The 12,051-nt window shown below is 56.0% G+C and overlaps 2 protein-coding genes across 2 annotated transcripts; one reads left to right on the forward strand and one right to left on the reverse strand.

The window, feature by feature from the left end:
• Positions 1–7,204: 7,204 nt before the first annotated feature.
• On the forward strand, positions 7,205–9,253 carry N657DRAFT_433996 (MFS general substrate transporter). Its single transcript, XM_062787352.1, has 5 exons — positions 7,205–7,352; positions 7,493–8,226; positions 8,293–8,812; positions 8,879–9,093; positions 9,155–9,253. The coding sequence occupies exons 1-5, from the start codon at positions 7,334–7,336 to the stop codon at positions 9,185–9,187; spliced, it is 1,521 nt and encodes a 506-aa protein (XP_062647694.1). The 5' UTR covers positions 7,205–7,333; the 3' UTR covers positions 9,188–9,253.
• A 791-nt stretch (positions 9,254–10,044) lies between these two features.
• On the reverse strand, positions 10,045–11,641 carry N657DRAFT_681038 (uncharacterized protein; the record flags this gene model as incomplete). The annotated part of the gene is made up of 4 exons (XM_062796344.1): positions 10,045–10,158; positions 10,229–11,039; positions 11,128–11,540; positions 11,612–11,641. 4 exons carry the CDS (start codon positions 11,639–11,641, stop codon positions 10,045–10,047), a joined length of 1,368 nt encoding a protein of 455 aa, XP_062647695.1.
• Between the last annotated feature and the right edge of the window lie 410 nt (positions 11,642–12,051).

Below are 12,051 nucleotides of genomic sequence, written 5' to 3' on the forward strand. Positions count from 1 at the left end.
GTCAACCTATGACGTCCATTGGTGTTCTCGTATCGGCAGCCCAGACCATGCTCACTCCTCATGAGGCTGAAGATGAAACACACGTCAGCTTGGCCATGACGGGAAAGAAGCTCCGCCCAACTACAGACCATGGATTGTCGGAGTCAACCTGGAAGTCCCCGTGATCTCTCGCTTGACAAGCAGGAACTTAAGCCAAGGAGTTGACAGCTGCGAATCACACAGGGTAGACACCAGAGGCCGCGTCGACTACCCCATGACTCATTTCCCAGCGTTGCAAGGCAAACCACGCAGTATTCCCAAATCACAGTTACGTTAGCCCAGTCTGGACGAGTTCCAATGGCCACATCCCGTCCAACATGGATAGCACTCCAATATCAGCATGCCTGTGTGCGTCGTAGTGCGTGATGTTGCATGGAGACCCCTAGGGTTACATACGTCATTGGGTGCTTCTCTTGCATGCGGCAAAGGTGCTTAGCTTGTCCTGCAGGTGAGAGCCAAAGTTGCAGGGCACACAAGATTAGTAGATTCAGTATTCCCAGTATGGAGATGGCGTTTCCCCTCGTAGGGTCCATGTAAAGTACCCCGCTATAGAGTCCCAATTCAAGAGGGAGTGTCAAGATTGCCCTCCCCCAGTCATACCCACTTAAGATCTGATGGTAGATTCGAAAATTGTAAGAAAGATTCTGAGGGAAGGCTGTAGCCGCGATCTGCAGTGAGGATCATATATGTTCGTATATGCTACAGGGTCCTGGCATGTTCAGGAAGGGTGCAGTGTCCAGTTGCTCATAGTCGAGCCAGCCAGGCACACGGGTGCAAGTACCTCCGTATCCACTATCCACATGTCTGAATTCCTAGGATTGCTGGCAGTAATTGGCCTGTTCGGCAACCGACGACTGGAATGGGAGAGCTCTGTGCCTCTAGCACCTTATTGTTGACATTGACTTTGTGCCTGATGTACCAATAAACACGTCCAGAACAAAACAGGGGGCATTTCTTCAATGTCTACCCTCGCACTCCGTATTCAGCCCTGGAGAACGGACATTTGGGTTGAGTAGAGTGGATGACGCCTGTGGAGCAAGCAGAAATCCGAGGACTGAATCTTAACATCTGCTCCTATTCTCACTCGATAACAGAACGGACTCGGCTCAGTGTCCATTCTAATCCATGGCTTGTCTTGACCTAGGCATATAAACTGCCGCACCTTATAAACTCCTGTCGTACGAATAGAGTCCCAAAGTCCCAAGGTCACTACCATGTGCGGATACCGTGTAATTACGCGCTATACACACAGTGTCACCACCAGTAAACGCTTCGTTTGTAGTTACCCTTGTCCAGTTGCCCCAGCTCTCCAAGCCCTTTTGAAAGCGAGAGCCCGCTGTCCCTACTTCCCTGCCGTCACACGTTGACCCCAGGTTCGCTTTTAATCAAACTTGTTAAACTTGCAATCGCTGAATGCAACGCAGTCTCGGCAGAACAACAACTCATACCACTGACCAAGGGGTGCTGTCTTGTTCGCAATCCATTTCGTCGGCGAGCGAGCAACATTCATTCAGGAGCCCCTCCCCTCGATCGACCCTGACCAGCGCCCGCAACCCAGAAATCGGCCCCAGCCGAGTCTGGATCGCGTCGCAGAACGACAATCATCGGCCTCCTGCACATAGCGATACTTCCGCCGTGTTTCTCCGTTGCGCGTCTTGCGCATCATCCTTCTCGCGCTCTCTCTCTCTTTCTCTCTCACAATCGTTCATGCAGCATCTTGATCCGATCGTCGTATTCTAAGCCTGGCGACACCGAGCAGTAGCAGATTGCCCATCGCGGCAGCATCCCATCTGTGGTCAACCACCGTGCCGTCGCAGCCATGACGTCCGCCGGACCACCGCCAGCATTGTCGCAACAACCTGCGACGTATCAACAGCAGCAACAGCAACAGCCACAGCGAGCAAACGTCCCACCCACTCCCGACACGCCCGTCGCTTCTCAGATACAAGCTGCTGTGTCGCCCCCCAGCAAGCGTGATTTGAAGTCATGGTGGAAAAGCTTCAAGCTTCCTTCCAAGCATCAAGAGTCACACGGTACAGAGCCCCGTCTTTCATAGCTTTCCCATGATCAAAGTCCCAGAGGAAGGCCACTCTCTTTGCAGAAGATATGGACGGCCATCTCAGCCAGGCCCCGCCTGCCGTGGCACTGCTCGAACACATCGTGTCGGATGAAGAAGAGAGCGCGGTTCATCAAGCAAGTGCCAGCATGAGCCAGCCGCCGCCCGCAAGACCACCGGGGCCTCCCAAGCTGAGCGCTCTGAACTGCATCGGGGCCTGGCCATGTGGCAGGCAAACCCGTGGACTGCGCCACAACCCGCCTTCAGCCAGAACGGAACTGACTGTCGCAGAGCACCGACCTCAAGGAATATTCGGTGTCCCGTTGCGACAGAGCATCACATACGCCAACGTCGCCATTTCGCTCGTTGACGAAGACGGCAAGAGCTATATATACGGCTATGTCCCAATTGTGGTGGCTAAATGCGGAGTGTTTCTTAAAGAGAGGGGTGCGTACTGCTGTTACCCGCCCCTGGATTTATAACCCTTGTCTTTTTTTGGTTAAGGTGCCACTGACATTCGGTGAAGCGACCGAGGTGGAGGGGATCTTCCGCCTGAGCGGGTCTGAGAAGCGCATCAAAGAACTCAAGAGCATCTTTGACTCGCCAGACAGGTATGGCAAGGGCCTGGTCTGGAATGGTTACACAGTGCACGATGCCGCCAACGTCCTGCGCCGTTACCTCAACGACCTCCCTGAGCCGGTCGTGCCTCTGGACCTCTACGAGAAGTTCCGGGAACCACTGCGGGGGGCGACAAAGCTCGGGGCCGGCGAAGAGGGTCCTCAGTTCGTCGACAACTTTGACATGGATGCCGCCATCGTCAAATACCAGCAGCTCATCACCGAGCTGCCGCCCCTGAACCGTCAGCTGCTGCTCTACATCCTCGACTTGCTAGCCGTCTTTGCGGCCAAGTCGGATCAGAACCGCATGACGTCGCAGAACTTGGCCGCCATCTTCCAGCCTGGCATGCTGTCGCACCCCAACCACGCGATGGCGCCAGAGGAGTATCGGCTCAACCAATGTGTCATCATTTTCCTCATCGAGAATCAAGACCACTTCCTCATTGGGATGCAGGGCACAGCAGCCGACGAGAAGACGGTCCAAGAGGTACAAAAGGGGACGCCGGTACTCAACCCGCCGTCGACGCCCAATGCAAAGGCCGGCATCGTTCGGTCTGCGTCCACTGCAAGCGCCGGGGCCGAAATTGTTGCCAAGGAGGGCTCGATCCGTCGGAACAAGTCGACGTCATCCAGACGGTCCTTCCACTCCAACGGCGGCCCTAGCCCAGCCAGCCCGGCTTTGACATCGACACCCTCGGGCGGACTGGCTAGGAGCAACACCGTCCCATCCAAGAAGTCCCCGGCCTTGCAGTCGGGGAGGTTCACATCTCGGGGCGATACACACGTGGCACCCTTGACTCCCGTCGCGCCATCAGCCACGGCCGCCGCCGTTTCTCCACCGGCCGCCGTGGAGGAGATTGCTACGCCCCCAGAGGAAAGCTCGGCGTCGATTGCAACATCGACAGGGCCATCGAGGTCCCAGCTTCGTTTGACCGTTCCCGGCGCACCGAGTCAGGAGAGGCTCCTCGAGTCTCCTACTCCGGAAGCTACGACTCCATCAAAAGAGCGGAGACTACCAATACTCTTCCAGAGGCTAGCGTCGGGCGAGAGCGACGGGCGCCAACCGAACAAGTTGAGGAAGAAGCGGTTACCAGGTAGCGCAAACCCAAGCGCACACAGTTCGACGGCTTCGCTTCCCCAGTCCTCTCCCAATGCCGAGGCGATGAACCCTCTCGAAGCCATACCGTCCGCTTCTCAAACAGCAGGCGCTGGAGGGCCGGTCGCAGCCCGGCCGGTCGAGGGACACCCAGGTGCGACGACACGGGCATCGCACGTTCCTCCTAGTAACGCTGGGCCGGGTAGCACTGATCCGGACAGATCTGGACCGAGCACCTTAAACCCCACGCTCAACCTCGCTGATGGCACTGCTAGCGTCACTCACGCCGACACTCTTCATTCTGGCCATAGCCACGCCGAAACCCTCCATCCAAGCACTGCCGGCACCCCCCTGAAGTCCAAAAAGTCACCTCCCACTTCGCTACATAGCTCGTTCAACGAGGGCTCAGACCTCGACCAAGTCGACGAGCCGACCGCGGCGCCTGCCGAGGTAGCCGTGCCGGACACGCCGAGCGAGAAGGAGAAGAAGCGGCGATGGCGGCTGTCGCGCAAGAAGGACGACGCTCCGTCTCTTGCCTCGCCCCAGCGCCCGGTCACCCTCGGATCGAACGCCACGGCCGGCGCCAGCGGCACCTCGATCAACAGCTCGGTGGGAAAGTTCGGGCCGACGAGCACGGCGGGCGGGGGGACGACTGACACTTCAGACCGCACGACGATCAACACGGAGGGGGCGGCGGCACCGCTGGTCGAGGTGTCGAGTAAGGAGAGCGGCGGCGGTGGTGGTGGTGGTGGAAAAGATAGGGACGAGCATGCGCAGAAAAAGATCTCGACTTGGATCAAGAATAAATACCGCGAGCATAAGGAGAATGCGGAGCAGCGGAGGAATAAGTCGCCGCCGCCTGCTGAGGGTGAGAGGACTGTCTCATTGGGATCGAGCTTGTTGTCTGGGAGGGGGAAGAGTTTGGATCTCAAGCGGAGTGGTGGTGAGGATGAGAAGCCTTCGGTGCCGGTGCCGGTTGCGCCGGTGGCAGTGCCGGTGGTTCCGCAGGCGCTTCCGCAGGCTCAGGTTCAGGGTCAGACGCAAGCGCAGTCGCATGATCCACAGGCGCAGTGATGGAGGCAAAAGGAGGCTTCTTCCCTTTCGGTCTCTCTGTCTCAGAGACGGGAGAAATGGTTGGACTTCTGGCCCGCCGACGACGATGTTCAATGCCGTTATGAAAATGTTCATGTGTCAGAACAGACAAAAGACATGTTGTATGTATGTAGCTTTTTTGTTGTTTTATTCCCAAGTCGAAGACAGAATAAGAAGGGGGAAGAAAGTTTGCAAGGAGTCGGGAAGGTATTTCCATACCTACCTTATACGGAGGGAGCTGTTAACCTTAGATATGGGAGTGTGGTATAGCATGGCATGGCATGGCCTGTGTTTTGTTTGGGCAATGCACATAGCGAATGGGGTTTCTTCCATCATGTTCTACGGTATCTTTACTGATTGGCGGGGCGGGAGTTTTGAGCGTGTCTGTGTTGCTGAGGGCACGGGCCCAATAGAGTACCTCCGATGAGGCTTTTCTGTTTAGTTGGCGATGTGCCTCGGCCGTGAGCTCAATCCAGATGGGATGGCAAGGCAATAGGGGATACCCCTCAGGATCGGGGATTTGTTTGCATTAGTGGCTTTGGTTTGGTATTGGGACTCGAGTATTAGGAGGGAAGTATATGATGGAGTGAGAAGGTTCCGTTGATGATGATGATGATGATGATGATGATGATGATGATGATGATGATGATGATGATTTGTTGTGCTTGAGTGAGCGAATACGCTGTTGGTGCTGTAGTCTATTGATGGGAGGCACTTGGCCTTCAGATCCGAGATATCACTGGTTTTGATATCTTTAGGGGGCGTGAAGTAGTTTACTTGCTTTAATGACTCACCCACCAAGCTGCGCTCTTTCAAGCTTCACAACCTTGACCGTAGAATGACTTGCCATACGGTGTTGCCAAGTATTACTCAATAACCAAAGCATGTCAGCCAATGGGATGTATGCCCCGATATTTCCTGGTTTGAGTGCGGAATGGAATGCAACGCCGTTGCAAGCCGTCGTCGTTGCGACTCTCAATTGTCCGACTTCATTCTTTCCTTTCCGAGTGTTGGGTTGGTGTTGCAGATTGGCGGCTCTAGGGCCCACTTTCCCCCGCAATTCGGGATCTGTTCCCTCGTGCCGAGTTGGAGACAGTTTTCGGCCACTGAAACCTTGTCGGAAAACGTACCCCACTTAAGCCTGGCTAACTGCCTGGCCGTTCAGCTGACTTCCAGCTTTGGAGGCTTCCGACGGGAGATGCTAACTGTAGGAGGAGATATCACCGATGTGAAGGATTACAGGGTACATCGCACACGTATCAACGACCGGCCGGGCTTATTAGTATATTTTTGAAGCACTCGTGGACACTCTCCCTTCCATCTTCTCCGGTTCCTCGCCGGGCCCACATGTTCCGGCAGCTCGACCGGGCCGAAAGCGCAGCTTCTGGATCATTCAACGGCCATTTCACTTTGGTTGTATAGGGTGTTTAGTGAAAGGGACCTGCAGTGCGTCAACTTCCCAAAACAGCCACGCTTCTGTCAATATAACCAGGTGTCAGAATTCCGGCGTGTGGCATTTCGGCAGCTGCTTGGCCCTGCAACGGTGTGCTGAGATGAGCTGAGGTTTACGCGACTTTATTGCCGAAACTCGGGCAGGTACCGGTCTTGGCGATCCCACCTTGACCCAACGCCCGAACGACCATCGCATGCAAAAAACATCGAAACGAGACATTCATTCGAGGATCCACTCACCCTTCAACCACGTTCTGGACCGGTTCATCAGCCCGCTCGGTGACTCGCCAGAAGACGGGGGCTCATGGCTGACTAACTTGTTGAAGACCAACGCTCATCCTGCATCCGGGCCTACCATGGCCATGGTGGACAACATCCATGCTTGAACTCGTTCGATCGGGTGGCGCAAGCCACCCGAAGGTTCCATGCCGGAGCCGCCGTCACAACCTCACATCAACTCTTTCGACCTCATCAAGCTGCATGAGTAATCAAACCAACCTCCATACCTTCTACCGCACAGTAGCGCCAGGTCGCCATGGAGTAGCAGCAGACTACGAGGACAATGGAGGATCATCCATGCTTACGTGTGGGCAGTATGGATGTGGTCCCCTGCTGTCGTCTCCATCCTCCCGCACATGGTTTTCCCATAGCCCCAGGTGTCTTGTCTCGATGTGGAAGGTAGTTAGCAAAGAAGCCCCGATTCCGGGCCAGTGGATTCCATGATGCAGAAGGCAACGCCGATCAACACGCAGAGGCACCGTCGCACAAGCCAGTCGGGGCCGGATATATGGTTGCGCGGCCTACTTAAAATCCGCGTCACGTCGCCATGGCCGTCCTTCTCGCCACCCACCCTTTCCAGCCGCCCTGCACTTCCATCTTACTTCGAGGCCCCGACACGTTTGGATAGCCGTTGGAGACGGTCATCATCACAGGTGGCAGCACTGAGCTCTGCTGAGCTGTAGATCATCAGGGGTTACAGCCATGTCTGAAATCAAGCAACGTACGTCTATCCTCATCTTGCAACCACTACCCTGTTGTTTTTATGAACCTGTTGCCTATTTCTTCCCTTCTCCTGGCCCGTCTTATTGACATCCTGTCCCCCAAACTACAGTCATGAGCTCCCACTAACACACTCTACAGCATCAGACGAGGAAGACGGCAAGCGGTACGGCGCCGGCAACGGCCCTGTCCTGGGCCAGGACATGATGGCCTCGCCCCCCTATGACACGGCCTCGCTGTCCTCGGGCGAGGTCGCCTGCCCGCCGCACACCACCGAGCGCAAGATCACGACCAAGATCGACCTGCACATCATCCCCTTCGTGTCCATCCTGTATCTGATGGCCTTCCTGGATCGCGTCAACATCGCCAACGCCCGCGCCTTTGGCCTCGAGAAGGAGCTCGGCCTGGGCGGCGTCGAGTACAACACGGCGCTGACCATCTTCTTCGTGCCCTACATCATCTGCGAGATCCCGTCCAACATCCTGCTCAAGCACTTCTCGCCCCGCGTCTGGCTGTCGGTGTGCTGCATCGGCTTCGGCGCCGTGACCGTGTTCCAGGGCCTGGTGCAGAACTACGCCGGCCTGCTCACCACGCGCTTCTTCTTGGGCCTGTTTGAATGCGGCATGTTCCCGGGCTGCTTTTATCTGCTGGGGGCGTGGTACCGCCGCCACGAGGCCCAGAAGCGATTCTCGCTGTTCTTCTCGTCGACGTCGCTGGCCGGGGCGTTTGGCGGGTTGGTGGCGTCGGGCATTGGAAAGATGGACTATGTCCAGGGCTACCGGGGCTGGCGCTGGATTTTCATTCTCGAGGGCTGCTTCACGGTGCTCGTGGGGCTGATTTTCCTCTTCACCTTTCCCTCGTTCCCGGAGCAGGCGGTGCGTCACAGGGTCCTGGATGATTCTTGTGGAAATTCGTGGGTATGCTGACGTGGATATGAATAGACCTGGCTCCGCGAGGACGAGCGCGAGTTCGTCAAGGGCCGGCTGCGCGCCTCGCAGGGCCACAGCGCGGCCGAGCGCAAGATCAAGCTCCGCGACGTCAAGACGGTCATGTCCGACTACAAGATCTGGCTCGGCGGCTTTATGTACTTTGGTCTCATCGTGCCGGCCTACTCATACGCCTACTTCTCGCCCACCATCATTCAGAGCTACAAGTACGATGCCATCACCACGCAGCTGCGCTCCGTGCCTCCCTGGGCCGTGTCCTTTGGCTTCTCCATGATCGTCGCCATCCTCTCCGACTGGATGAGGCATCGCTTCCTGTTTGTGATTGGTGCCATCTGCATCTCCATCGCAGGCTTCGGCATCCTGATCAATGTGCACGACAACCTGCCCGTGCAATACGCGGCGCTGTTCCTGACCTGCATGGGCACGTACTCGGCCATGCCAATCATCGTGTGCTGGTTCAATATGAACCTGGGAGGGCACCATCGGAAGGCCATCGGGAGTGCATGGCAGATTGGTACGTTTTGCCATCATCACATTTCACGGATGAACAAGGCGGAGAATGGCTGACTTAGTGGAACAGGCTTCGGCAACATTGGAGGCATCATCGCGACTTACTCGTTCATCTCGAGCGACGCGCCATTCTTCACCAAGGGCTATGCCATTTGCGTCTCGTTCATCTGCTTGAGCGTGCTGTCCTGTGTAGCATACGCTGTGGCCATCACGTGGGAGAATAGGAAGCGTGCCAAGCAGTTGCACAACCTGAATCTGACTGAGAGTGAAAAGATCGATCTTGGGGTGAGTCTGCTTGGTTGCGGATGGTGTAATGTTTCGAGGGGGTTGCTAACTGGAGCTGCAGGATTTGAACCCCGAGTTCAGGTATATGCTTTGAGCATGGGATTTGCAGTTGTATTATGATGCGAATGGTACATTGAGGATAGACATAGACCGTAGAGCGGTCCTGGCTCGCATACCATTCACCAATACGGTGTTTGGAGCCGATGAATAATGTGTCTTGAGTTCACTATTCACTCAACCCTTTTTGCTTGGGAAACCCAAATGTCCCCGAGAAAAGCAGACAATCAATCCCAGATTGTGACAGTATTGGGATAGCCAGGCTCAGTGCAGGACTAAAGAGACTCAAGGGCGACACGTATGGTACAAGCCACCCAGTAGTTTGCATTTGACGACACCCACCACTCGGGTTCCTCCTGCCAACACTCACTGTAAAACGCGCACTTCACCATCGCCATATGTAGCGACACTCCCACTCTGTCCCCTGGTTCTCAGTTTTGGACGCCGGAATTATAGGCGGCTCCCAGGCCTCCAGTCGCTGAAGGAAGTCGTCGAACCGCAACCCCATTCAGCAGAGCGACCGGGCACTCTATGCAGACTGGAGCTCAAGGCCGACAACAAACACCCTACCCATATGATGAGCGACTCGCGTGAGTAGGCGCGCCTGGTTCTAGCTTGGCCTGCCCGTTGATCTCGCCGCTTGCGGCTTGACCTTCACCGGTGTCGTGGCAAGTATGCGCGCCATCCCGATCCCTTGGTACATTACAGTGGTAAGCCAGACGGTATCCGAGCTATATATAGGCTGGACTTGGCTCAATATACCAGCCTGTACGCGGCTCTGGCCAATTCACCTTCCGCCATGAAACTGTCGGCACTCATTCCCTTGACAACCGCAGGTCTGCAGCTACCTCCCGGGACGGCCGGTAGATATAGGCTTCAGTTGTTCATCATCGATCAGGGGGCAAGTCCAGATTCGCTTTCAGGACTTTGGGGGAACCCTTTCTCTCCGAGCTCAATATCGACGAGCTGCTCGTCAAGCTCCATGACTCTGTCCATGTAGACTGAGTGCTGCAGGCGGCGCACAGGTCAGAACGCAACGGTACAAGGGGCATAGAAAGCCGAGCCACAGGGTACTTACGATGGTCTCAATCTTCCTCCGATCCTCTCCAGAGGTACGCAACAGTACCTGCTGGAGCATAGCACCGACTACGGCGTAGGCCCTAATAGCACCCTCGAGGTTCTGTGTATCGTCCAACTCAACTGCCGTTTTTGCCTTTTGCAGGGCTTTTGACAGCATAGCTATTTTCGGTATGCCCTGGGTTTTCTGAACCGCCAGCGGCGTCGTCGCAGGTACCGGTGGCGCGGTGATCGCTTGCCCGAGAGTGTCTGCATTGGTCTCGGCGGCGCGCTTTTTCCCTTCTTCCATCTCCGCGGGTTTCCCGGCAGATATTTCGGCCCGCACCTTCTCGCCGGGTGCTTCCTCTTCCTCCACCTCACGGGTCATAGGCTCCAGTTCTCCTTCGCTCCTCCGGTCAGTCGGAGACTTCTCTGCCTTAGGCTCCGGGGCCACGGCAGACTCAACAGCAGCGGCAGCAGCTTCCGCCTCTGCCTTTGCCTTGGTCACAGCGGTCATACCGGTAAGGTTGCCCGAGGTTGAACCCCCGGCAATAGCTGTCTGGGTCTTGTTGGCCTGCGCGTGGACGAGTTTGCGATATGCCCGACTGTTGATAACCAATTCGTCGAAGTCGAATTCGAGGTCCGAGGGCGCAACTATAGACAAAGCGTCAGGGGCAGCAGAAGCAGAGCCCGCACGTGCTCCCTGGCTGTAGATGGATCCGGCGACCCTCACGCTAGGGTTCCGCGCGCGAAGGGACTGCGTCATACTAGCGGACTTGCGGAAGGCGTCCCCCTTCCGTTGCAGCGTGTCGTTGATCTCATGGAGGGTATTCCTGCTCGTTGTCAACCATAAATACAATCGTGGCGCACGCGATCAAACCGGCAGATTCCCACTGGCTCTGTCAGGCCTTGAAGACGTACATCTGGAGCAGTTGGATCAGCAAGGTCATGGCGGTCTGCTGACCACGAATCGAGCTCAAGAGGTCGTTTAGCTGCGACTCGCTCCACATCATGCGAAGACGCGATCTCCATCGTTTTAGGGCAACATTCTGGACGCCCCCGGTGATCCGCTGGATCTCCGCCTCGATACAACTGAAAATCAGCATGCATCCAGTGAGTGCCTGATCGAGGACTATGGGCAGTTCGGTTCGTAATGCCCACTGTCGAGCGAGATTCGGCATTTGAAGGAGAAGGCTCTGGATCTGGGCTAGAGACGTGGATATGACGGTCGACTCGGCACATATGGCGGTAACCACCATCGGTGCATCCTTGAACTTCTCCCGTAGGTTGTACAGACTCTTGATAGTGGTCAGGCAGATAGCCGTGGTTTGTGCCTGTAGTAGAAGTGCCATCAGCTGATCGAACGGCACGCACGAGCAGGGGCTCATGAATCCATGATCCATACCACAATGGGTGCGATGCTCAAGGGGTCCATGACTCTGGCGACACAGGTGTGCGAAATCCAGTCATGAGAGAGTCTCGTTGAATTGAAACGGTGCATCGTGGGATGAATTCAAATCCCGCCAAGCCACAGTACTCAGCCTCACGCTTCTCCAACTTGGTTGCCTCTCCTTTGGCTGATCAGCTGCAGTGAGCCAAGAAGATCTGATTCGCTCCCAGCGTTCACGCCGCCTCCGCGACATGGATACGCGCGCAGAACATGCCACGGCGCGTAATCGCCCGAGGCCGCAAAGCCGACCGAAAGGCGCATCATTTTCACGATGTTGCAAGTAGCGGTCGTGGTGTGAAGCATTCATCTTCCCCTCTGCTTCTCTGTGATGGATGGGTGCTGAGGCGTCCATTCTGAAGTCACGGCTGAACATTCAACGAGGAACTGTGAATTTG

This window comes from Parathielavia appendiculata, assembly GCF_033297405.1.
Source record: "Parathielavia appendiculata strain CBS 731.68 unplaced genomic scaffold N657scaffold_6, whole genome shotgun sequence".
In the NCBI taxonomy this organism is placed as follows: Eukaryota; Fungi; Ascomycota; class Sordariomycetes; order Sordariales; family Chaetomiaceae; genus Parathielavia; species Parathielavia appendiculata.